Genomic DNA, 27,223 nt, shown 5'->3' with positions numbered 1-27,223 from the left:
GCCCCCAACCAGTCTTGGGTTAGGAATATTTTAGGAATAGTATGCATTATTCTCATCCTTGGAAACTGATTCTCTAAATCTAGAGTAAGACCACGGATGTGTATTTGGGAATATCGTGAAATGATTCATTTTTTTTTTCTTTTGATAGACTTGCTTATTAATCATTCTGCTATAGCTTGAAAAAAGGGGCCCTCTTGACTCTCAGTGTTATTGATTGAGAGTGCCATCTAGTGGGAGAAAGACTTTTAAACTAAGGAAGCTTTTCAAACTTAAGACTACACAGAGAAAATTAGTTCCTGTGTTGAGTTACTTTGTCCAGAAATCCATGACACTAGTAAATGAGAACTGTTGTAAATATGTGAAAAGAGAAAGGAAGTCACCATGCAGGACACTAGCAGGCACATAATAGGTGCCAAATAAATGGTTATTATTTCCATTCTCATTTTTCCAGAGAAAGTAGTCACCAAGTAAAATAGGACTAGCCCTGACAAATATTGTGATATATATGTAAAAAGTTACTTTATAATAATACACAGAAGTTAAAATATTATCCTTCTCTTTACATTACCACTCAGGTCTATCCCAAATCCCCCAGCATGCTCTAGCAGTTTCTGGTGTATCCTTACTAAAATACCTTAATCTGTTATAATCATATCCCTACCTCTTAGCTCACTCATTCATTTAACAAATATTTTTGTGGTTCCTATGTACCAGACACTGTTCTAGGCAAGAAAAAATGGTGAACAAATTAGATGCATACCAAACTCTTATATTTAGTGTAGAGAAAACATGTTCTATTCTACACCTTGTCTTTTGCATTTCTTTTTTTGTGAAATTTGTGTGATGACTTCCCACCCACAATTTTTTATTCAATTCAAAAATTACTGTCATGATTCCTGTTTTGGTTATATAGTCAAGTGGCTTTTAGGTATATGCATATTAGGATTTTATGACTGCTTTATTATTATGAAGTCCTGTTCTTTATCTCTGGTAACATTTTTGGTCCCCTGACCCACTTAAGATTTTTGTAATTAATAGTATACCATTCTAGCATACAATAGTATACAAGTCTAGCATAGTCTAAAGCTTTATAAACATTGATGAATGTTACATTTTTTTGCTTTCACCCAGATTATTGCACATTATATAACTAACCATGTAAATTTTTCTTTTATAATTTTTTAAGGTGTAAAATATATACAGAAAATTGAATAAACAGGTGCCTTGTAGCAGATAATTACATAATAAACACTTGTGTTATCATCAGCCGGAGAGTCTGATGAAAATGTACAAAGAGCTTTTCTCAGTTACAGCCCCAGAAAGGTCATCCATCTCTCTTCCTGCCCCAGAAAGGTCATCCATCTCCTTTTCCCTTATAGTAATAATTTCCTTGTTTTTATTTATGGTTTTGCTACTTGTGTTTGCATCCCTAAAGAATGTGCTTTGTATTTTTCACTCTTTGAGATTTATATAAATGGAACCAATGGAACCATCTTATATTTAGAAGTTTAGCTTATTGTATTTGACTGCTCACTTACAGAAAATGATTATTAACATAAAACATAGAACAAGACTAAAAAAAGGCGAGTGAATAAAATAGTGAGTAAACATGTATGAGAGGCTAGAAATGAAAGGTGGTAGGTATTACCGTGTTCAAGGACTCTCTGCTTGACTACTACCCTGAGATTCTTTTTCTGTTCTAAGATAACCAAAACTGGAAATTACAATCTGTTGTGGGATGTTTATGGCAGGGAAGAGGGTGAATATTTCAATTAATAGGTCCATCCTTAAAATATATTGGTATACTATGTGTTTTTACTTCAAATGTATTGTTTTCAATTAACAGACTCTAGCCCACTTACACTGGATAAGACTCTACAGTAAATCTTATAGCATTGAGAGTAGAATGGGGACAAACTCATCAGATATTGTACTTCAGAAATAAGTATTCTGAATTATATTTCGTTGACTTATTTGTTGGAGGTAATATTTTATCTTAAATAAATCTAGATTATTGACTGCTTTTCACTAGACTTTTCTATCAATGAAACTCATTTTATTTGTACCTCTCTTTAGCCTCCTTTTTAAAAATAATTAATTCTGCCTAAGAGTATGTCAGTAATTCATTTATTTGAACTGAGACAAGAACACCTGCTAGCGAAGGTATCACATGTTTCTTTTATCATTAACTTATTCCAACAAGATATCATAAGCAAGTCCATTTCAGTGAATAATGTTGATAATCTACTTCCAGATTTAATCTATTACGTTTTTTTTTGTTGTAATTAATTTTTGAAGTGTAAATGAAAATTTTAATCTTAAAAAGTTACTGTCAGTTTGGAAATAAGAGTGTCCCAGGAGCAGTGTGGGAGAAAATATCAGGTATAATTCTCTTCCAGATGGCACCCCTACAGGTGAGGCAGCAGCCTGTGAAATTGCAGTCTGAATTGCACTGCAGATGAGTAGGGCATTTGGAGCAATGCCTTCTGATATCAGTAATAAATGACTTGGTACAGAACCAAGGACAATTCTCAGGAAATTAAAAGCTGTTGTATCACATAAAAAGCCTATAGTAAAATGAAGTTTAGCAAAGTGTAAAGTTGAGAAAAAGGACACCTATCAGCAGTACTGATATGAATCATTTCATTTGCTTATATTTTTAACTAGACATACTAATTTATTTCATAAATTCCATATATTTGCTTCTATGCATAAGGTAGTTTATGCACTGATTTTCCCAAACAGATAATTTCTGCAGTGAATAGTGACGGAGACTGACCCAGCATGTATTCCCGGAAGAAGGAAATAAAAACAGAAATTTCAGTTCTGATTCATGGATTATAATATAGAACCCTTCACACACACACACACACACACACACACACACACACACACACACACACACAAATATTACATGATTCCAGGCAGTCTAGTACTCTTTAGTTTATTAAACTCATCCTCATTCTTTCTGTTATTTAATTTACTAAATGTGATTTTAAAATTCTGATTAGTCTTTACATTTTCAAATAGCTTTAATTTTTTTTTTTTTCAGGAAAGCCTTATTGTTCCAAACCCTTTTACATGTATTGGCATATTTAATCCATGAAGTAGACTACCATTGTCACTGTCACTTTATAGGTGAAATTCAGGCACAGCACAGTGCTTTTTACTTGCTCAAGATCACTTAGAGAACAGGGCTACTCTGGGATTTAAATCCTGGTATATATGCTCTTAACAACTATACTGTTGGTATTGACCATAGCCCACTAAAATGTGTTAATCTGTGATGAATGGCTAATAATGAGCATGTTGCTAGAAGGTTCCACTTTCAGTTATTCATCAAAAATACCTGTGGGTTTGTTTATAGTGTTGGAAATAAGATGAAATTTGAGCATATGAAAGCAAAAGAGAGACCTAACTAACTGCATTAAAAGAGTTATACTGTAGGGCCCTCCCTGGTGGTGCAGCGGCTTAAAGCTCAGCACTAAGAAGCTAAAGCCACTTCAGCATAAGTTCAACCCCCGCCCTGGGGGGATCCACATGGCATGGCAGACCTCTCCTGACCCACCTGCTGCTCCCCTCAGCAGTGTACTTCGTCAATCTGCCTGTTCTGCACCCCACTCTGTCTCTGGTGAAGCCTCTCACCCTCCGCATCTCTGGCCTGTACCCCAGTTCTGTACGAATAAATAAATAAATCTAAAAAAAAAATTATGTGGTAGGGAAAATAGGTAAATACCAGTGTGCATTTGCAAGTGGCAGTTTAATTAGGTTCCTTTATAAGTAATTCAAGCATGAGAACTGAATTTTCCATAAATTTAAATTTGCTGTTTATTTCTTGTCAAGATCTATCTGCCATTCCAATTTTCTAGGTTTTTCTTACTATAGATAAACTTTTAAAATATATTTTAGTTCATGTGATTAAAGAATATATTATTTGTTGTATCAGGTGGTTATTTGTGCATAGAACAAATAAGTGAAAATGTTTTGATTTAGATTGCTAACATCAGTGTAAAATTCATTTTAGTTCACACTAAGCAGTCATTAGACAGGTGCTAAGCATTGTGCTAAGCAATTAACTAAGTTACTGCTCAGAGTGTTGGGAGGTGAGTCTAGCAGGAGAAAGATATCTCACTTGTGACTTCATCATTTCTGTTGTCTGTGTAAGACATTAGAATATACTGTGTGACACCAGTAGGGGCAAGTTCTCATTTCAGTTGTTCTATGATTATCTTTCCTTGATGGAGTATTTATTGTTATTCTTAAAAATCTGAGTACACTGGGGTGATGGTTCATTAACTGTACTTCAGACATTAGTTGTGCAACGTGTTGGTAACTGTTAAATAGGGGGAAAAAAAAGTCAGTGGTTAAGTAGTGGGTAATTCTTGGTTAAAATGTGCTCAACAGTACACCATTATACTTCTCAGAATTCTCAATGTACTAACACATGTTATGAATCTCTAAGAGGAGGATATAATCTCTGTGTTTCTCAAACTTATGTAATTAAATTTATTACATCCCAGACCCACCCTGGTAGTGCAACAGGGTTAGGACACAGCACCTCAAGCTGGTCACAACCACTTCAGTGCGAGTTCTATCCCCTGCCCCTGAGGTTACCCACATGGTGTGGTAGACTTCTCCTGACCCGCCCGCTGCTCCCCTCCACAGCATACTTCGTCAGTCAGCCTGTTCTGCTCCCCACTGTCTCTGGTGAATCCTCTCACTGCTCCTGCACCTCTGGCCTGTACCCCAATTCTGCATGTATAAAATATAAATAAATCTTAAAAAAATAATAACCTCCCTCTTTTTTTTTTTAAGTCATAGAGAAGCTCACTTTGAGAAATTGTGTCTGGACTAGGGTTTCTCAGCCTAGGTCTGTCAACCTTTGGATCCAGACAGTTGTGTATTGTGGGGGCTGCCTTGTGCATTGTTGGATGTTTATCAGAATCCCTTACCACTACGTACTAGGTGCCAGTCCATTTCCACCTTGTAATAATCAAAAATATCTCCTGATTTCTGCCAGATACCCTCCTGAGGACAGAAGTGACAGTCAGTCTTCACTGTGGTTTAATGATCTTTCAACTGTATGATAATGTTCAAACAATAATCAGTGGAGACCATATTTCAATTTTAAATTTTGATCTTCTCCTGGGCTAGTGAACTGTGCTACAATACTCTCTTCATGCAGGATGGCAGCAGCTAACCATAGCTCCCTGTCACCCATGCAATCACAGGCAAATAACTGATACTCTGCAATATATTGTGTTACCAGCATTTTTTTGGGTGTTGTACTTTGGGTTTCAAACTCTGTCTCCTGTTTTTCACTTTTAGTATAATACTAAAATAAGCTAGATGACATAGTGAAGAATTTATTATAAAATAGTTTGTTTTAGATAACTTTGCCCAGCTGCAGGCTAATACAAGTATTCCGTTGATTTGCCATATTTGATGTAGGCTAGCCTAAGTGATATTCTGTAGCATAGGTGTACTAAATTCATCTTCCACTTGAGATAATTTCACTTTAGGATGAGCTAATCAGGATGTAACCTTAATGTAAGTCAAGAAAGAGTTGTAGTTGAGAACCATTGTTCTACATAAATATCGTAAAATCATGAGCATATTAATAATTTCTATCTGAAATTTTCCGTTTCATCAGAAACAGTCTAGAGGATGGAATAATATGTAATAGTAATTATTACATAACAATATTTATTATTATGTGAAGTTCATATTGCAAAAAACTGTGTATAAATTGTTTTGCATATGAGGATATAGCTCATTTCTGAAGTCCACTTTTTCCTTTTTATTCAGGGCTATTTTCTTCTTTTCGAGTCTATGTTAGATTCTGTACTTTATGCAAAGAACAAATACTTGGCAAAAGGAGGATCAGGTAAGTATAAAATTTTAGTTTTAATCTAATTTTAGTCTAGCAGAACCAAATGAACCTTTGGATTTCAAATAAACTATGCATGACTGAGAAAGTTCCCAATAGAGATGAAAAATATTTCTATTAGATGAAGCTTTAAGACATTTGTTTACTATACATTTGATGGTAAAACATTATGTAAGATGGGCAGGACTCTTAAGTCAGAGGCATTTTTAAAAACAATTTTTATAAAAATAATAAAACTAGACTTGGAAGCTATTTAATATTCACATCAATATTTAACAAAGTCCTTTTGACTTTTAATACTTGGGACATTAAGTTCTTTTATTCAAGTAGATATTTCATACTAGGTTGGAGATGGTTCGCTTTAGATGAAATTTTTCATCACTAAGTATGTAAACCTGGCTTCTCTGTGATTTTATTAGGAAGCTTAAATATTGGGTGGTTTCTGCTAAGTTTTTAAAACATAACTACCCAATCCATATTTTTAAATAGATTCCAGTAAATGTAGAAGACTTCTTTTCATTTTTCTGGTTAACTTTTGATCATATTAATTCCACATGTTCAAAGTGAGATTGTGTTTTTACAGTCCTGCTGTAAACAATTGTATACAAACAAAATGTTGTCTTTCAGTGCAGTGGTTATGACTCTTAGTTGAACATCTTAGCTCCTGGGACATAGAAAAAACACTGTACATGTTTGTTGAAATAAACCATTCAAAGTGAATTTCCTAGCCTCTGTCTTTACCACCTGCCCTGCACCTTCCCTATTTTAGAGCTTCAAGAACAATATGTGGTTTCCATGGTCAGAGTACAGTTGACAAAACTGTTACATGAAGGTGGATGAAAAGGAGGAGGCATTTTGAACTAGTGACATAAAGCACATCTCCATTTTTATGTCTTCTGCTGTATGAGATTATTTTGGCAGTTATGATACAGTAAAACATCAGTAAGACAAAAACATAAAGTTTAAAGAAAATTCTTCCAGTATAAAAGAGTTCTGATAATTTAAATGAGTTGACTTTCTTTCTTAAACTTTTTCTATTTCATCACTGTATTGTCTTAAACAATTTCAGAATATAATCCTGATCTTTTGTGAGAATCTGCTTAAAATTTTGAGATGCATTTTACTCAGTTGCAGTTGGCTATATCTTCCGTACTTCTTGTACTATTTTTTTTAATGATTACTAAATGACTAAAAACTATTATCAGCTATTTATTGATTGACAAATAGCTGCCAAATAGTAGACTCTACTATTGCATGTAATCCTCACAACAGCCTGTTGAGGTTTTAGAAAGAACTTCATAAAAGTGAAGTGACATATTTTTTACTTAGAGCTGTCAAACTCCCACATTCATCTTCTTTTCACTGTCCCTTGTTTCACTACTAAAGTGAATTTTATTGAATCTAATTGTTGCTTTGAATTTATCCTAGGGAAAATCCAGAAAACTATTTCCTTACCTCCCTGAATGGTATTCATTGATCTTACTAAAAAAGTGACATCTGCTTAATACATTTAAATTGATTTTCTATGAAATTCATTAAGAACTTGCAGCATGCAAATAATGAAGTTATAGTTGATGAAACATTGGCAGAGCTATTTCCTATCATCAGAGAGATTAAGTGGGGACTTCTAAGTTTTACATATTTTATATATTTGATATTCACAGCTAGCAGTGTATTGAGTGGGATAAGCAGTGCTATTGAATGTTGTAGCTTAATTGAATCAAGAGAAAAGAAGGGGAAAGTCAGAATAACATAAAATAGGTTAATCTATTTGTGTATTTGAGCGTGGCTTGACAAATGCCACCGATCATCTACATGTTCATTTTCCTATTGCAGGGTAAAATTTCCTTTTCTGTTTTTCTGAAAGGAAGATTTACTGCGCAGTTGTAGCATAACAATTTTAGGAAGAATGCTTAAGAGAGAATATTGAAGATGTACATAAAATGAAACTAAAATATTTTTGTTAAACAAATTTACTTTCAATTTATGTCTTATACTATATAATGGCATAATAAAGGTTTTGTGCATGTGTGTGTCTTATGGATACTTGAGGTTTTTGGTAATATGCAGCTTACATTCTTGCTATTTTTATGAAAGGAAAACATTAGAATAGTTTAATACCACCTTATGTGATCAATACAAAAGCATTTTCTCGAGAGTTGAAGTAAGATTGGGATGGTCTCTGTTACATAGTTATTTGAAATATCAGAGGTGCTAGGCATTATAGTTGGAAAAGAGACAGAATATAGACAGCGAATTTTATTTTAAAGATTTGTTTTATTTATGCATACAAGAACTGGCCAAAGGTATAGGGGTTGAGAGGATTCACCAGGAACAGAATGGGGGGCAGAACTTCTGACATACAATGCTGAGGGGAGCAGTAAGCAAGACAGGAGAGGTCTGCTGCACCATGTGGGTTAGCTCCCTGGCTGGGGATTGACCTCATGCCTCAGTAGCTGGTGATAGCTTGATAGTGAGACTTTTTAACCCCTATACCACCAGCGAGGCCAGAAGGTAAATTCTGAAAATGCTAATGTTATTGAGATTCAAACTTGGAAACTTTCAAGTGAATCATGGAAAAACATAGAAATCACAAATAGAGGTGGCATAGAAATGACAATTTTATGGAGCACTCCCTGGTGGCATAACGAGTTAGGACGCAGCACTGCAGCACTACAAGCTAGCCGCAGCCGCTTCAGTGCAAGTTGGATCCCCAGCCCCAGAGGTGATCCACATGGCATGACAGACCTCTTCTGACCCGCCCGCTGCTCCCTTCAGCCGTGTACTTTGTAGATCTGCCTGTTCTGCTCCCACTCTGTCTCTGGTGAATCCTCTCACTGCCCCTGCACTTCTGACTTGTATCCCAATTCTGTATGAATAAATAAGTCTTTTTAAAAAGAAAGAAAGAAATGACAATTTTATTTACTCACAGACTTATACAAACAACTTTAGTACTTTATGACAAGAAAAACTTTATTAAAAATTAAAGGCATAGTGCTTTGATATAACAGATCAAAAGTGTCTATTCTAAAATTAACTTAAAATGTACTACAGTCCAAAAAGTTGACGATTATTAAAAGTAGATGATGAATACATAGGAGTTAACTATATTATTCCCTATTTTCATGCCCTTGAAGGTTTTTATAGGAAAAAGTTCTTAAAATTTTAATGCCAATTGATTTGACCTTTTAATCACTATTTGAAAATAAGAATGTCAACAAAATCTCTTGAGGTAGAAGAGTACCAGGGTGGGAGTAGTAGGAGAAGAATAGTGTACCACACAGTTTAAAGCTTCAGTCATTAAAGTATGTTGGGTTTTGAATGGACAAATGAATTGAACATAATAGAAGATTTTGGTATAGATCCAGTAATATGTGACATCTCATATAAGTAAGCAGTTAACTGTAGTAAATTTAGTTACGGTGATTGGATAACATTCTCTAAATAAGTGTTTAATCAGCACAATAATTGTACATATAAATTTTAAATGAGTCAGAGATCAAATGCAAGGCAATAGCAATAAAATGCTGAACATACTAGAAGGAAATACAAATGTGTAACTTTATACGCTTAGGGGAAGGGAACTGCCAAAATAAGAATTTAAATTCAGAAGCTTGAAAGGAAAGATTGATAAATTTGATTGAATTTGAATAAACTTCTAAACAGCAAAGTTTGCCATAAGATGGTAAGAAAACCTGCAGACTAAAAAAAAAAAATTTCATTTCTGGCCACCAGAAAAACGCTAACCCCCCTAAATATATAAATAGATTCTACAGATAAACCACAAACCCAATTGAAAATTCACAAAGAAGTAAATGGCAACTTTTACATCTTTTACAAAAGAGTAAATGCAGATGACCCTTAAGTATATGATCAGTCTGTCATATTGTGAAAAATGTCCAATTTAAGAAGTCGTTGCTTTACTCAAGATCACATAGGCATTTCCTATGTTTTCCTTCTTGATGTTTTTGTCTTTTACATTTAGGCCTATGATTCATTTTAGGTTAATTTTGGGGTTTAATTCTTACTTATTACATACTACCAGAGTTCCTGGGGTTTTGTTAGAAATGTGGGTGTTCCATGTTAGACCTCTTTGAACCAAAAACTTTTTAAAGGTATATTTACCTTTGTATTCAGTGTTCTTGTTGAATGAGATAGAGAAGGAATTATTTAAAGGATAGGATAGGTTATAAAATCTGTGAGAACTAGAAAACCAGGCTGGAAAGTTAACCAGCCAGGAGCAATATTCAATATTACTTTATAGAACTGGCTTAAAAGTGATACCAGTACCCTAATGCTGGCCGCTAGCTGGCACAGAGGAAATTGCTGATCTCCAACAGTAAGCACTACTGCCTCTGAAGTAGGCAGAGATTTTATTTGATGGTTCCAGGTCTTCTAAAAGGGAGGAAGGCAAAGGTAAGTTCTTTTCATTTTCAACTGCAGTATAGGAAAGCAGGTCCTGCCTTATAAAGCAGATTGCACAAACAGTTCAGAAGGGGTAACAAAATAAGAGTGGCAGATATAAACTTCAGAAGCACACACTTTTTCTCACTCTTTCTGTGTGTGTGTGTGTATACACTTATATATACTTAACACTTTATAAAATAGATAGGCAAGTAGGTAGAAACACTGCACCTTCCAAAGGTCTTTCACTTTGCATTTGCATCAGAAAACTTTAATCATGGTGGTAGCAACACCTGCCTTTTGTATACCACCTGACTTTTACATAAGTGATCTCTGTAACCAGCCTTTAATACTGGTCCATAATGATTATAGGTTTTCTTCAGTATTTCCATAATGTACCTTTTACCTCCTCTAACTTTCAGATCTCCTTATTTCCCCTTTATTATCTTGCTTTTGTTCAATGATATTGAAGAAGTAGCTCTATTTTCTTTTTCAGTATATAATTTTTTAATATTAGAGATGCACTTTAACCTAGTCAAATTTTAGTGCACTCAGTCACAATTTACAAATTAATGATGGGCAGATAGTCCAATTTCCAAATGTTAATTTTTAAGATAGGCTTACTATATAAGTTGGAAATTAATTATTGAACTTACTCAACTCCCAAAGAATCTGCTAATTTAATGATTTTGAAGTGTATTTCCCTTTATGCATATTAATCATTTTATCACTAATTGTTATTTTCACTAAAATCTCTCTACATTTTTTACATATATTCTGGAAAAAAAAGAGTTTATTTAGTATCTAAAGTGGTTCTAAACCTTTTTACTCTCTGGTTATTTTCATACAAGCTAAGATACTAGTGTTTACTAGGAATTGTTTCTTTATGAATCTCAGTGTTTTCCTTTAGTGTCCAAAAGTTTGTGAGGCATTTCTAAGGGATAAAGGATTTCCCATCTTTATTCACCATGTGAACTGCACTACACAAATGAATTCTGGGCAGTGAATCGAGAAGGACACAGATGTGAAAGTCATGAATTTATAAATTGTTTGTTAAGAGGATGCTTTTGTCCAATCAGTGCTTTGTTAATTTCTCCTACAAGAAAAAAAAAATATTCAATTATGCCTCTATCTGACAAAAATCAAATGACAAATGTGTCAGAATGTGAAGGTAAAAGGTTAGCCAGGATTCTGGAAGATAGCCCAAAATTTTAGAGACAGCTGTGAGGAAGTGGATATATACCCAAACTGACCTATAACATTAATTATAAGTCCTTTTTTGAATATTCATAAGTCTTGCTAAATGAAAGATTAAAAGATCTGAAAATGTAAAACCATAATTTTCTATCTCTGTGAAATACAATTAGCCTAAAAAATATATCTTAACACCTAAAAAAGTAAAGTCATACTCCTCTTTAATTTTTTTTTAAGTACCAATATATTTTGAAAATGTTTTTAGTTTCAATAATGGTTTTTGTTTGCAAAAAATTTATCCCTATTTCTTAGTGGTATTTTTAGTATATCACATTGCCAGACACAAAATCAAAGGTAGCAAATAGTTCTTTAAATGACCAAACAGTAAACACATAGCTTTGTAGGCCATGTGATCTCTGCCCCACCTCAAGCAACCCTACCACTGTAATAGCACATACATAGGCAATGTATAAACAATACTTGTAGGCAGAGTTCCAGTTAAACTTTATTTACAGAAACAAGCAATGGACCAAATCTGACTCACAAAATCTAAAGTTGTTACTTTATAGAAAATGTTTGCTGACTCTTAACCTATAGACCTTTAAGGATCCTCTTTAATTTTATCCTTTTTAAGGATAAAATTACAGCGCATAATGCCCATGATTATCCTATTAAGTGCCAGGATGTATCAGGAAGTTTGGCAAATAGCTAAAATCTTTTAAAAATCCTCTGTTCCTGGGCCCTCCCTGGTGGCGCAGCAGGTTAAGGCACAGCACTGAGAAGCTGAGGCCTCTTCCACATGAGCTCGATTCCCGCCTGCCCCGGAGGTGACCACATGGCTGGCAGACCTCTCCTGACCCGCCCGCTGCTCCCCTCAGCAGTGTACTTCGTAGATCTGCTTGTTCTGCTCCCCACTCTGTCTCTGGGGGGCCTCTCATCACCCCTGAGCCATACAGAGCATGTACCCCAGCTCTGTATGCACAAATAAATAAATCTTTAAAATAAATAATAAAAAATAAAAATCCTCTGTTCCTGTTTTCATATCTTAATCTGAAGACACTAAACAACTTCTTTGTAGCTGGTACTCTTGCTGGGTCATTTTCTGTAACAGATCAGTTACTTTGAAGAATTTTTCTATCAGAAATTTAGATGCAATCAAGACAATAACCATCTCTGTGGAGGAAGAGAAGACTAGAAATTATAGTTTACCTTGCATTAGACGCTAGTCCAGTACAGCTGTCATAGCTGCCTCACATGACCCCTTAGGGAAGATTTAAAAACATTTTATCGGTGAGATATAGCGCCAGGTATTTTTGTCTGTGTTTCACATGTCAGGTTTGGAAGAAGCAATTGTTTTGAGGCCAACTGATCTTATGTGCTTTATTTGGACAATAATTTAGTGCTGTTGTCATCGAATAGTAAAATTCCTAAGGCTATAGATAGAAACAAAGTTTTGGAGAGAGTGTTATTTCTCTGTTGTTTAAATCTGAAGGCTAGTTGTTAATCATGAAGTCATTTCTTTTGTGCATTTCTTCTTTAAATTTTACTTTTAAAATGTTTTTTGAGGTAATGTAATTTACAACACTATGTTTGTTTTATGTGTATAGATTCATAACTTTACAGATGTCTGCTTCTCCTCCTTCCAACCTCCCCTTTTTTACACATTTCCTTGGTGCATGTGAACTTGAATTCAGTTTGTTGACATAAAAAATGGTTTATATTTTAATGCATGCATGAATCCCTTAAATGTGGTATCTAAAGAATCAGTACTTTTTAAATTATATTACGAAGTCTTTTATTTGCTTTCAGAGTCATTCTCTAGCTTCCTTAATGCTTATTTTTAGTTTTCAATCTTTCTTCTGTGACCCTAGCTTCTTGGCTATTTCTTCTGTTTTCTTTCCTTTCAAATACCTTTTAAATTCTGTTATTCATCATTTACTACCCCTGTGTAGCCTCATGAACAATCATTACTTATATTTCTATTTATTTGCCCATAACCCCAAATTTATATCTTTAAAGTAGGTCTTTTTTTTTTTAACTTATTTCTTTGTGCATACAGAGTGGGGGTACAGGTCAGAGGTGCAGGGGCAGTGAGAGGATTCACCAGAGACAGAGCTGGGAGCAGAACAGGCCGACTGACGAAGTACACTGCTAAGGGGAGCAGCATGCGGGTCAGGAGAGGTCTGCCATACCATGTGGGTCACTTCCCGAGCAAATATCCAGGTCACTCTGAAGTAGCTTTAGCTTCTCAGTTCTGTGCTTTGACCCGCTATGCCACCAGAGAGAGCCAAACTAGGTATTTTTAAGGCTTAAATTCAGGCAGTCAGCAGCTTATTGGATATTTTCACCCACTTGTCTCATAGTATAAACTCTCCCAATTCTTGTTGAATTTACCCGTACTTATTCCCCATTATAGTGGTTACTACCACAATCTGCACAGTTGCTAAAACTAAAAAGTGTCATCCCTAACTCTTCCTTCTTCCTGGCTTAACAAGCAGCCAATCTCAAAAATACTATGAATTCTACCTCCTGAATAGCCCATGAATATATCTTTCTCTTTCCTTTCACGTAACCTTCACTCCACGTTAGAACACCTGAATCAGTACAACGATCTCATTTTGTCTGTTTTAGCCTCTCACCCTTCTATTATTCCACATACTGTGATCCAGATAGCTTTTCTAAAACCAAAATCTGATCATGTTGCCATCCTCTATAAAAGTTTTCATTGGCGGCCCTCCCTGGTGGCGCAGCGGGTTAAAGCACAGCATTGAGAATCTGAAGCCACTTCCGCATGAGTTCGATTCCCGCCTGCCGCCTGCCTGGAGGAGACCACATGGCGAGCCAGACCTCTCCTGACCCGCCCGCTGCTTCCCTCAGCAGTGTACTTCGTAGATCTGCTTGTTCTGCTCCCCACTCTGTCTCTGGTGAAGCTTCTCACCGCCCCTGAGCCTCTGGCCTGTACCCCAGTTCTGTATGCACAAATAAATAAATCTTTAAAAAAAAAAAAAAAAGTTTTCATTGGCAGCCCCTCCCTGGTGGTGCAGTGGGTTAAAGCACAGCAATGAGAAGCTAACGCCACTTCAGCATGACTTGGATACCTGCTCGGGAAGTGACCCACATGGTATGGCAGACCTCTCCTGACCCGCCTTCTGCTCCCCTTAGCAGTGTACTTTGTCAGTTGGTCTGTTCTGCTCCCCACTCTGTCTCTGGTGAATCCTCTCACTGCCTCTGCACCTATGGCCTGTATTCCAGCTCTGTATGTATAAATAAATAAATCTTTAAAAAAAATTTTTTTTAAAATACAAAGTTTTCACTGGCTGTAATATAATTATTAGAATAAAATCCAGTTAATTAATGAAATTTACTCAGTCATGATCTCACTGGTCCCTACTCAACTCTCTAAGTTTATATCTCATTATTTTCTGCCCAGTTGGAGTGTGTATTAATTGTGACTGCTCTACTAAGAACATTCCTTCTCATTCCTAACTTATTGGCCTCCAGTTCTTATCTTCCTTAACAATTCTGCTCCAGCCGATTCTGAATTAACTTTTTACTGAGAACTCTTTTGGTACCTTACACCTCCCAATTCTTAGTTTTTGTTATCGTACAAATAATTGCCCATTTATTTGTCAAAATTGTCTAAATGTAGCCTTTTTGAGAGTAGAGACCATATATCCAAAGTCTATAAGTTAGGATAATTTATCTGGCACAAGTTGAAACTCATAAATATTTCCTTGTATAATGAATAAGAGTAATATGAGGTAGTCTGCACAACTAAAAGTCTATGGAATGGCCTTTTTCTTTTTTCAGCATGTTGCATATCTTTTAAATGATTTGTCTACACATATCAGAGGAACATATATATAGATCTTGTACCTTTTTAATGTTAGCATAAGTTTTAATGTTATTAAGTACATTTATCTCTGAGTTATTCAATCAGCTCATCTGTTTTAATATTTTTTGAAAGATTTACTTATTGATGCATACAGAACTGAGGTGCAGGCCAGAGGTGCAGGGGGGTGAGAGGATTCAGTGGAGACAGAGTGGGGAGCAAAACAGGCAGATCATCGAGGTACACTGCTAAGGGGAGCAGCAGGTGGGTCAGGAGAGGTCTGACCCGCTGTGTGGCTTACCTCCGGGATAGGCAGGGATCGAACTCGCGCTGAAGCGGCTTTAGCTTCTTAGTGCTGTGCTTTAATCTGCTGCACCACCAGGAAGTGCCTGTCTTAATTATTTCTATAAGAACCCATCATTGAAGCTTGTAATATAACCATCACAATAATCTTTTCTCAAAACTTGGTTATTTTCCCTTATTTATATCTTCATTAGTCTCCTACTGCTAGTAGTCCATAGTAATGAATTTGACATTTATATTTGTCCTTTAAATGTTCTATTTTTTATAAACAGAATAATACTAAGTTGGGTGTTTTATTTGTTACAGTCTACCCTGACCTTTGTACTATCAGCCTTGTTGCAATAAGTGATATGAATAAACATGCTGATAGAATTGCTTTTTGGGATGATGTCTATGGCTTCAATATGTCCTGTATGAAGAAAGCAGTTATTCCAGAAGCTGTTGTGGAAATTTTAGATCCGAACACTCTTATTTCAGATCCTACGAGTATTAAGGTAGGTATTTCATAACAATATTTCCAATTTTCTTAGTTTTCATTTATGAGTTAACTATTTAAATCTGGTTTATTGCTTTCATAAGCAGATCTTCAGTACAGTAGTTTTTCTTCCTATTTTAATAGGTCTAAATTAAAACAACATGAGAGAGAACATAGTATTTGCCAGTTGACTGTCATATTTGGAGTCATATCTCTTTATATAGAGAGAGAATAAGTTCTTGTAATGGACTGGAAAGTTTAAATGATTTACTTTGGTTTAGTGAGGGCAAAAAGTCTTGCTGTATTGTCATTCTGATTTATCATCACTCCTTGGCCTTATTCTAATTTTTCATTTACATCCAGATTATGTTTTTGTATCATATATTCCACACAATTTTTTTCTTTCAGGTTCTTCTAAACTTTTCATATGAAATAATTATACTGAATTTGCATATGAAATTAAGGTCCTCTGTTCAGGTTTCTCTGTGCCTTTTGTGTTTCATTATTGTATTCTTTACTCTGCTAATCTCTAGATTTATTGTGGATTTTTCAGGAAGAGGTCTAATTAACATGGGTTGAGTTATAACTGATGAAAAGTGATACGACTTTTCAAAACTCCTTAATTTGTCTGTTTTAATTAGTAATCAAACAAATTCAGCTTGTTCAACATTAGGTTTAGAATATTGCCTCCTCTAGTGACGCTATTACTATACCATCAACAATTACTCACTTCACAAAGCAGACATTCAGTAAATGTTTATTAATTTTCTTAAATGGATAATCTTTAAAAATTAGCATAGAATAATAAATATGCAAAGTTCCTTGACTAACACAAGCTGATTAAAATTGCATTCTGCTATTAAGAAAAAAAAGTAGACTGCTTATAGATTACAGGACTGTTTGTTGCTCTGGTACACTGATAGTAAAGGATTTATTTGGGCTCTTTGGCTCAGACTAAGATTGTTCCATGTTAGCCAGCTCAGCCCTAAAGCTGAGCAGAAGGAACAGGGCTGGGTGGGGAAACAGTTTCTCTCTCTAGTGATCTCTTTATTTAATCCTAAAAACTGCTGTGACTATCTAGTTAAAATAAAGAATTAGGACTGAAAAATGAAGGTGTTTTAATAAGTATAATACTGTGTTTTTTACACTAATAATTTCTTTGTTTATATAAATACCATTTTTCTGCATTCCCAGGGTCTTCCTAAAAGTCAAAGACAGTCACTCTGTAACTTCTTTTTAAATTTTCGCGTTTGAAAGTGTAGTACTCTAGTGTATTGTAAGAAGAATTGTGCTCACTGGAATATATACAATTCATGGCATTTCAGCTGTTGACATATTTAGAACATATTTCTGGTCAGAATTTCTATGTTTACCTTTGTGAAATGGATAAAGATTTGAACCAGAGGAGAAGAATATATTTTACCACTTTTTTTCTGAGTTGAATCTTTCTTTTTTTTCTTGTATTGGAACTGTTATGCTTTTCCCAAATATCTACTTACCTTCAAATGCAGTATAAAAACAAATTTTGAAACAACTTTTTTACCAGTGTGTTTTCAAGTTGTCATTTCTAATAAAATATATTGCTGCTGTATGGAAAATAATTTTAGTTGGAACACAAGAAGACATCTTTTATTTTAAAAGCATTTTGGTGTGTAGAAAAGCTTTAGCACATCTGAACTGTGATTTGACTGATACGTAGGAAGACTTACAAGCATCTAAGTAAAATATGTTTCATTTAAAGAGAAGACATAATGATAGCACCCCCAAAATTGGAGAGAATCCCAAATGTGGAATGCGAATAAGCCTTGCAAAACAATGGTTTTCAGTAATCCTTTTTGCATTAAGAAGTAATGGCTTTTGTTCTTTTTACTGTTTTTACAAAATTCTTCCCCCACCTTTTTTTTTAATGGGTAGCATATAGATTGCCATGTAACATCTATCTCAGATTTGGAATTTTCTTCAGATTTCACCCTGAAAATCACAAAGACATCCTTGTGCACGGTAAGCTATTTCATTCTACTTTGACAGTTTACTAGTAGTGCATTTGATTGGTAGACTAATGAATTAATTATAAGACTTGTGATAAATGGAAAAGACTATTGCCTTTGACAGTCTATCTTTGCCTTTGTTAGGTTATTGAACAGATCTGTTTTAATAGGTCTGTAGACTTCAAAAAGTTAGTTTAATTCAGAAGTGAAAAATTAGGAAACCATGTTTACATAATGAGTTTTCTTTATTGAGTCTTCATTATTACCTATTATATAATTAATTGAGAGCGCTCAGCTTTATCTTCAAAACTCAGCATTCGTTTTGTGCGGAGTAAGATGTATGTATTTATTTAATGTAATATTTTATATTCATGTATGAAAAATCATAAACTGGTGCTCTACCTTTCTTAAATAACTAAAATGATGTAGTAGAAAAAGTAGGAACTTTAGAAAAGTTTACCTTTGGTTCTGCCACTCACTACTTTTGTTACTGCATTCATTACCTAGGTATATTAAAACTAATTAACTGTTTTTTAAAAAATGGTAATAGTTCTGTCTTGTAGGTTGCTTGCACTGAGTAATGAGATAAAAAGCGCCTATATTGAAGCCAGAAATGTTGTTAATAAGATATAGTTATTATAAATAATTTCTAAATGTAAATTAAATCTAAGATAACAGTATTTACCTTTATCAAGAGACTTAAATGTTAATAAAATATGGGTCTTTTTTTTTTTCTTAAAAAAAGATGGATTAACATTAGAGGTATTCATACAAATATTTACATGATTTAAAATAATTACATAATTTTGATTACTAATTATATCTTCAGAAGATGAATTTTTATTGAAATTATGGATCAGATGTATAATCATGTTAACTTTGGCTAACTTTTTCTTATTTAAATACTATATAAATTTATATGTTTATATACATACTCAGATTGTTATATAAAAAATTCTTATGGCTTCTTAAAATTGTTTCTGCTTACTTTGATGCAATACTTATTTTACATCTAAGTGAGTTTAACAGTATGCTTTATTTTGAAGAATTTTTTTGTGGTTATCTTTTCTTTTTTAAGTTTTTTAAGGGCTTCTTGTTTTAAATTCCATCTTCCTGTTTTATGTGTTACTTCTGTTATTTTTTGTTTGATAACTCTGTTAAGATTATATGATAGACTATCTGTGTGACCTGTTTGAAAGGCATTTACTATTTGTTAATCAAAACTTAAAATCTTTAGACTTTTATTGACAGTTTAGTAAACAAATATTAAAACTATCTGCCAGATACTTTTCTAAAAATCTCTGGGCACAAAGCAAAAAAAAAAAGTAAAACCTACTATATGACCTGAAAAGACACTTACTTGAGAAGTGGCAAGTGCTGAGAACATTTCAGTATGAAAATAAAAATATACACAGGGTGCCCTGGCCGTTGGCATGCAGAAGAGAAGCTTTCCTGGAAAATAAATAAACCAACCCACCTTAATCTATTTATTTAGGATTTTTTAAGTTAGGAAAAGCAAATGACTCTATAAACAAAAATTAGTCAGTGAGCTAAATATAACTTGTGTGTTAATGTCTCAGCTCAGTTCTTTCCTTCTTTTTTAAAAGGTATATTTGCTAAATGATAGATAGGTTTAAGAGGCACTGATACTTAGTTTTGGATTGAGTTGAAACAAGTGTGAGTTAGAATGGTAAAATTTAAATATATTTTAAAAGCAACTTTAAAATGCTTACAACTCAAACTTTAGTAATTCCTTATTCTTAACATTCTTTGTTTTCATGTTACTTTTTAATTAAGCTTTAAATTTTTCTGATAGTTTAAGAAAAAAGCATCAAGATAAACCCATTTCATTGCAATTGTGTTCTTTAAATCTTCTTTCCACGCTTTTGAAAAGTCTCTGACAATAGAAACCAACTAATTCCATACTCATTCCTGAGTATTAAATCAGCTGTTAGTACTTTGGGGTGTAAATTGACCTAATTTTGACCTTGCAAAGCTAATCAGCTAAAGAAACTAATTATTAAAACACATCTGTGCTGCTTAGAAATAGTATGATTTGTCTTGAACTTGCATCATAGATTTTAGTGGGACATCTGGTATATATATTTAATAGACATCATTAAGTAAATTTTATGTGTTAGATCAAGAGTATTTCAAATTATGTGATTCCACCTCCATAGTCAGTCTTGTATTTCTCCTTGCGTAAATGACCATGTGATCTACAGGTCCTCACCTTTCTGCTCTTCTCTGAACCTCAATACTTGTACTTAGTCTTGGGTGACATAGGAATACTTGAATCTCTTTAACTTGTCTCAAGAACTGTTTTGTCTTTTGGGTTTTTTTGAATTAGTAATATGTGCTGAGAACATTAGAGATACAGCAACAAGCCCTTAGACTCTGACAACAGAATATAAGTTACCAAAATGAGGAAGAGAAGAATGAATGAAAGGGCACATTGGTTGGTGATAGACAGTGGTGACTGAACATTTGGTTATGAGTGTAGAGAAGTGAGAAAATGTATTTCTGAAACCTATACAGTAGGTTAATTTCACCTCAATAAAAATATTGTAAAGAATATGAGGCTGGGAATCAGAATAACTAAATTCTGGTCCTACCTTTGCCACTAGACATTATGAAAATTTTCATTTTCTGTTTCTGAAATGTGAAACAAGGGCCTACTCTTCTCTGAATAATCTCTACCATTCGTTCTAGTATAATTTATTGTAAGTTCAAATGTTTACCAATTAAAAATAAATAAGGGCCCTCCCTGGTGGCACAGTGGGTTAAAGCACAGCACTAAGAAGCTAAAGTCACTGTAGCATGATCCCCGCCTGCCCCAGAGGTGACCCACATGGTGTGGCAGACCTCTTCTGACTTTCCTGCTGCTCCCCTCAGCAGTACTTTGTCAGTCTGCCCATCTTTCTCTACTCTGCCTCTGGTGAATCCTCTCACTACTCTGCACCTCTGGCCTGTACCTCAGTTCTGTATGTATAAATAAGTAAATCTTTAAAATAAAATAAATCAATAAGATTTAGTTCATATGCATTAGATACTATGAATGACTTGAGAATTTGTCTACATAAATGAAGTTTTTGTAGTTATATAAGAAAACGTCCATATTTTTCAGATATGTAAACTGAAGGCAAATATTCATCATTAATAGACTGGATAAATAAATGTGGTGTGTTTGTGGAGTACTACACACCCATTAAAAAGACTGTCTTGCTAAAAGGTTGTACATAAAAAAAGGTTGGTGATAAACATCAGAATAATGGTTATTGTTTTGTAAGGGGACTTAGTCTTTGAAAGAAGGCATCATCAAAGCTCTGGGATCTTAGGAGTGGGGGTTACTTGGATCTGGGTAGTAGTTTAGTGTGTTCATGTTGTAAAAGTTCACTGAGTTCTATCCAAATGACTTTTATGTGTGCATTATACATTTGTACTTCACATTTTAATAATGTTTCTCCTAATGACGAAAAGTAACATCTCTATGTTCACCATATATATATATATATTTATTTTGCTAGCATTATCCCTTCTAGTTCCATCCTGGTTTTTTGTTTGTTTTTTATAGCTGAGTAGTAAGTATTCTGTGTGAAGTATTCACCATATCTTCTTAATCCATTCATATGTCATTGTGAACCTAGATTGTTTCCATAACTTGGCTATTGTAAATAGTGCAGCATTGAACATAGGAGTGCTTATATCCCTTTGAATTTGTTTTTGAATTTTTCAGATAAATACCTAGGAGTGGAATTGGTGGATCTGTATAAAGTATATATTTTTCATAAAACATGGCATTGTGTTACAAACCTTCTACTACACACAAAGAAATGTTGATTTGTGCCATGGCCAGAAAATGTGATTATAATGATCTTTTTGAGATATGTTTTACATGTTGTTCCCAATATGACCTAATTACAGGATTTTATAGAGTTTTTTTTGATTATCTGAGATTTTCCCACTATATGCCTTTTCCTTTATCTAATACAGGAATGCTTCGTCTCATGTTCAGGGGAATTCTGGTGTGTGCTGGCTTTTTTTTTTTTTTTTTTTTTTTTAATTTAAAGTCCAGGTGCACCCTATGCATTGCCTACAAAATTTTGTACACTTTTGCTTGATACCCTTTTACCTTTCATTTTCCCAACCATAGAGAGTTTAGTGTTCTAAACTAGACAGCAGAGGATTTTAACCTTCTTAAAATCTGGATTTCTACAACCTACCCTACTTAAATAGTTATCTTCCTGTTTTTATACACTCTCCTTTTAACCATAGCTTTAAGAAAAATATAACATTAAGAAAATATTAACTTTGTGGCATATACCCATTGACTAAAATAGTGGGAGAAATCACTGCAGTATTATCCATTATTTAAATCTGAGAACGTGAAAGTCCACAATATGAGGAAACTTAGCACTGATAGAGATTCCTATGCTTTTCACCTATTTTTAAAAGTCAAACTGTAAATAACTCCTCTGAATCTGCACTTTTAAAAACTGAGTTATATAGAATTTGAACATCAACTTGTTCTAAAATATAATTTAAGTAGATTGTTGAATTTCTTATGCTATATTACATTATCACTTTAATTCTAGATATAGGGTCACACTTGAAATCAGCAATGCTGAGGGTTACAATAAATTTGTGAGAGAAGTAATCACACTCAAACAGGCCTAAAATACTTATCTCAAGCACAGCAATAAGCATAAAATGGTTTGTCAAATAATCAATAATAGTGGACTCTTGATTTAGAGGTGTCAGGGGAGTTTTCCCTAGTCCTTTCTCAGAGGCTGCCAGTTGGCATTTTTAGATTGTGATAATAAATGAGCTTGACCAGGTATTTTCCTCTTTGATTCAGGCAGTTATCTCTGGAGTAATGACTTGTAAGGAAAATAATCTTCCCAATTTAGATTTTCTTTTCATTAAGATCTGGCAGAAACCATCATGAATACTGGCGTCCTAAAGCATCTGATGTTTCTAGATATCTGTTGTATTTACAAGAAAGATCCATTCTCAAGGAAGATGGGTCAAGATGAAAAAAATAGATTTGCTTCAGAACTTACTCTGTAGTATTTACCAAAATTATTCCATCTTTTTTAGGAAACTGAATGAGAAAAGCACTAGCCTTGAAATTGGATGGAATTTTCTAAAAAAGGTTAAAATCAAAGAGAAAACTCAGCAGTAGTAATGTGGCATTGTGCATAAAAGCTTTAGTTTAGACCCAAAGGATTGAATTTACCAGTATTACTTTAAAGGGGGTATTTAGCTCCATTGTACTTTAACTCCTCTACATTACCTAGAGAATATATTTAATGGCAATAACACCACCAGTGCCTACTTTTTAGATATTACTTTGAGTGTTAAATGAGATAATGTATAAAAGCATTTAACACTATGCTTGGCGCATGCACACACACACACATAAAACATTAAAAAAAAATGAGGCATCTCATTTTATTTCCATTTCATTTATTTTCATATTTCCATCCAGTTTTCTATCTTGCTGCATTTTCAACAAAAGGGTTGTTTTGTTACTATTTTTAATTGATTCATTTGGTAATGGCAGTTTAGATTTGTCATTTCATAGGTGAATTATACTTGTCCCTTGAAGATTGAATAAGCATAACTGATATGGCTATAATTAACCCCTCAAAGACTGTTTTGGGTTGTTTTGTTTTTTAACTTTTGTATACCTTGACAGGTCAAGCTATACAATGAAATTTCTTTGACCTATCCGTATACTTGAATATCTGATGTATTAAAGAAATGAGATCTTTCAGGATGCTGCATTTATACAAATCAGCTACTTCTCAAAGCAAAATCACTTTCTTATTATCTACAGTTTTGTAAAGGCTTACATTTCTAATTTCTAAATACTGAGACAGTAGCGTTAACTATTACAGAATGTACTTTCCTTTAACAAATGATAAGTTCTGACTGTTCCCAAAGGCTGCACCATAATGTTCAGTCTGATTTCTTTTTCCTCTGCCTTTCATTTAGCATCCAACCCCATGAATATGAGATGGAACAAACTAAGTCCTGGGGTCCAGATATGTAAATTATTGTCTCACTCTGCAATATGCAGAGACTACAACTAAAACACACCTCAAATTACCCTAAAACTTTAGTTAATATAATTACCTTCTTTAACATTTTACAGTCTTTAAATGCCAGACATAAATGAATACTACTTGATTTTCAGTTCTACTCAAAGTTAGATACATTATAGAAGGAGTTAGGGAGGTGCTCATTACCTCCCTATGTAAGTAAGATATTTACTTACCAGTGATAGTAGTTTCTGCCTTTTGGAAAACTAAAAACGGATGATAGCTCCTGCATGTGGATTGAGGATGATTTTTAGCAAAAATACCATGGAAAAATGGAACACCAGGAAGCAATAAGTATTTGTATCAAACAGTGAAATTTTATGTTTACGAGGAAGCAGGAAGAGGGAAATATAAAGAAACAGTGAGAAAGAAAAATCTACAGTTTTAAAAGGCAAGCACATCCAAAAACAGTTCTTTGCAAGACCACTTGTAGGCACTGTGAATGTAACAAAGAATGTAGCCTCTAGACCCCAAATCTTCATTAGTCCTAAAGGCTAATATATAAATAGATTATTGCAATATAGTATAATTTTTAATGGAGTCATATGGCAGGTACCCTAGCCTGGCACTGTCTTACTTTTCCTTAGGTCTGGCTTCTTCATGAAAACCATCTCAGCACTGCTTATATTAGTGGCAAGTGGTTAATTGTTGATGTCATGTAATATTTCTCCAAAAGAATAGGCTTCTGTTACCAGTTTTGAATAAAAATAGGAAGTTAGAAGAACAGCATCATGGCTTCCTTTTCCCAAAGATTAGTTAGTAGGAGTTGCATATTATATCACTTCATCTTTCATTTACTTGTTTACTCAATTAACAAGTCTTTATTAATTTCTTGTAGTCTCTGAACATCCCAGGCTATTTCATGCCTTTGTAATTGCACAGTTGCTTTCACTGCTTAGATAGACTAGCCAGGCATTGTGATCAGGCATTGAGGCAATGGACATGAGCACAGACATGGTGAGACTGCCCTTAAGGGCCTATTGGGACATGCAATTGAACAAAAAGCATGATAAGTATGGTGAGTTTTGTAATAGGGAATGCAGGAACATTTAATGGGTTTATTATAATCTACTCTGTGGGATTAACAAAACTGCCTAGAGGAAGTAGCCTTTAAACTGAGACATAACAGAAGCAGCTACCTTAGAGAATGGGGAGGGTGTTCCAGGCAAGGGACCTTCAGTATAGGAAAATAATGCAGTGAAGGATCTTCTTCCTATAATGCTCACCTATACAAAGTGGAGCAACCCCTTATGCTGAGGGGAGCTACAAAAGCTGGAAAAAAAATATTATCTGATGATGTCAGAGAAAAAAAAGTAAAATATGGTTAAATCAAGACTCAGAAAAGAAGGAAAGTCAAAGAAATGAGACTGATGTTTGGGACTGTGTTTGCCCCATAGACTTTGCCAATTTGGAAGCAGCAGTCTATGTAGACTACTTAATAACCTCACAAGATTAAGAATGCAAAAATGGGACCTTTAAAATTCCCTAATGCTTTGCATTTTGGACCCTGAGAGACTGCACTTACAAAAAGGTTAAAACAGAGGCAAATGAGGCCTTGCATGGACTGCAGCCCACTTCAAGTCAACCTGGTAAAGAAAAAAGGAAATTCTGCCATTTGCAATAATAGAAGTAGACCTTCAGGGCATTATGCTAAGTGAAGTAAGTCAGGCAAAAACTAATAATGTATGCTATCGCTTCATGTGCAATCTATAAAAGCTGAACTTAGAGTATAGAATGGTCGTTACTTATGTAATGGGGGAAATAGGAAGACCAAGTTGGGCAAAGGGCACAGATGTCCAGCTGTCAGATGAGTATCTTCTGGGGACCCAATGTACATCATGGTGATTATGGTATAATAAAAGTATATTCATAGTAAATATAGTATACTGTATTTTGTACTTATGTTGCTGAGAGTAGATCTTAAATGTTCTCACCACAGAAAAGAAATGGTAATTATGTGGTGTAATGGAAGTGTTAACTGGCTGTGATGGTAATCATTTTGCAGTATGTAAAATCAGCATACAGTATTCATTAAACTTACAATGTTACACATCAATTATATCTCAGAAAAACTGACCCCAAAATCAAGGTAGTAGTTAACCTCTCAGGGTATGATTAATAGGTGCACAAGGGACATTACTATGCTGCTGGGGTGTATATTTCTGGAAGTGAGTGTAAGTTTCATAGTGTATTCTGCTTGAAAATTTATCATGATGTACTCCTGTGCAATTTTCTCAATGCACATTATACTTCAAAAGAAGTAAAAATATTGGCACAGCTTAGTGAATATTGAATATATGAAATAATAGTGTTTTAAGTACAAAGAAATGTAAAGCAATTAGAACATGTAAAGTATTAATTTATGAAATATCAACATTAAGGTACTTATGTTTTAGAATCTGAAGAGGTATAACAAGCAAATTTGAAATTAAAAGGAAATTAAGTAAATTTAAATTAAAAGGAAATTAAGTAAATTTTAAAGGAATTTCAGTTATAATGAATGAAGAACAGAAGTTAATATTGTTTTTCAAAAGGCACAAAATGATGTAAAAATAAACCATTATAGTATTTTAAAAAATTGTATTGTTTTTCAATTTAGTAAAATTTTACATCTATTGTCTCTTTTGCTACTTCACATATTGGTTGGTCTATTTCTAAACACCAATTTGGCAACATCCCTTGAGAAGTATGTGGTACTTAATATGCATTGTTCCCCAGAGGAATCATGAGAAAAAGAAAATGCATGTTTTCTCTTGGGATAAAATAGGAAATTAATTGGGAAAGGAAGAGTTCATAATTTAAGATAAGATAAACATTGGGAGAAAATCACAATATGTAATTTTCATATTTGTTGATTATGTCTTCCAAGCATGAATATTAGAACTACTAGCAGAGTTCATGCTGTTATGCTCGAACTTATACAGCATATGTTTGTATTTTCATTTGACTTGTTTATATGCAATGGTCTGAGCTATAATAATAATTTTTATGCATCATCTTCTTACCCTATAGTTGCTTCAAACTTGTCAT

At 34.0% G+C, this 27,223-nt stretch overlaps 1 protein-coding gene across 2 annotated transcripts in view; it reads left to right on the top strand.

Annotated features, from left to right (window-relative positions):
* The window catches only part of PRMT3 (protein arginine methyltransferase 3), a 74,265-nt gene that overhangs the window by 34,874 nt on the left and 12,168 nt on the right, over window positions 1-27,223 (top strand). For both annotated transcript variants that reach the window (XR_001145487.1, XM_004682980.2), the window contains exons 11-13: window positions 5,809-5,887; window positions 15,930-16,117; window positions 18,013-18,099. Coding sequence is in view for 1 of the 2 variants with exons in the window: in XM_004682980.2 (XP_004683037.2) it covers window positions 5,809-5,887; window positions 15,930-16,117; window positions 18,013-18,099 (354 nt within the window). In the remaining variant the exon portion in view is untranslated. The remainder of the gene's footprint in view (window positions 1-5,808; window positions 5,888-15,929; window positions 16,118-18,012; window positions 18,100-27,223) is intronic.

Source organism: Condylura cristata, unplaced genomic scaffold (genome assembly GCF_000260355.1).
Source record: "Condylura cristata isolate star-nosed mole 26May11 unplaced genomic scaffold, ConCri1.0 scaffold00015, whole genome shotgun sequence".
Lineage (NCBI taxonomy): Eukaryota > Metazoa > Chordata > Mammalia > Eulipotyphla > Talpidae > Condylura > Condylura cristata.
The sequence above is the reverse complement of the archived record's forward strand: the minus strand, read 5'-3'. Positions and strand labels throughout refer to the sequence as shown.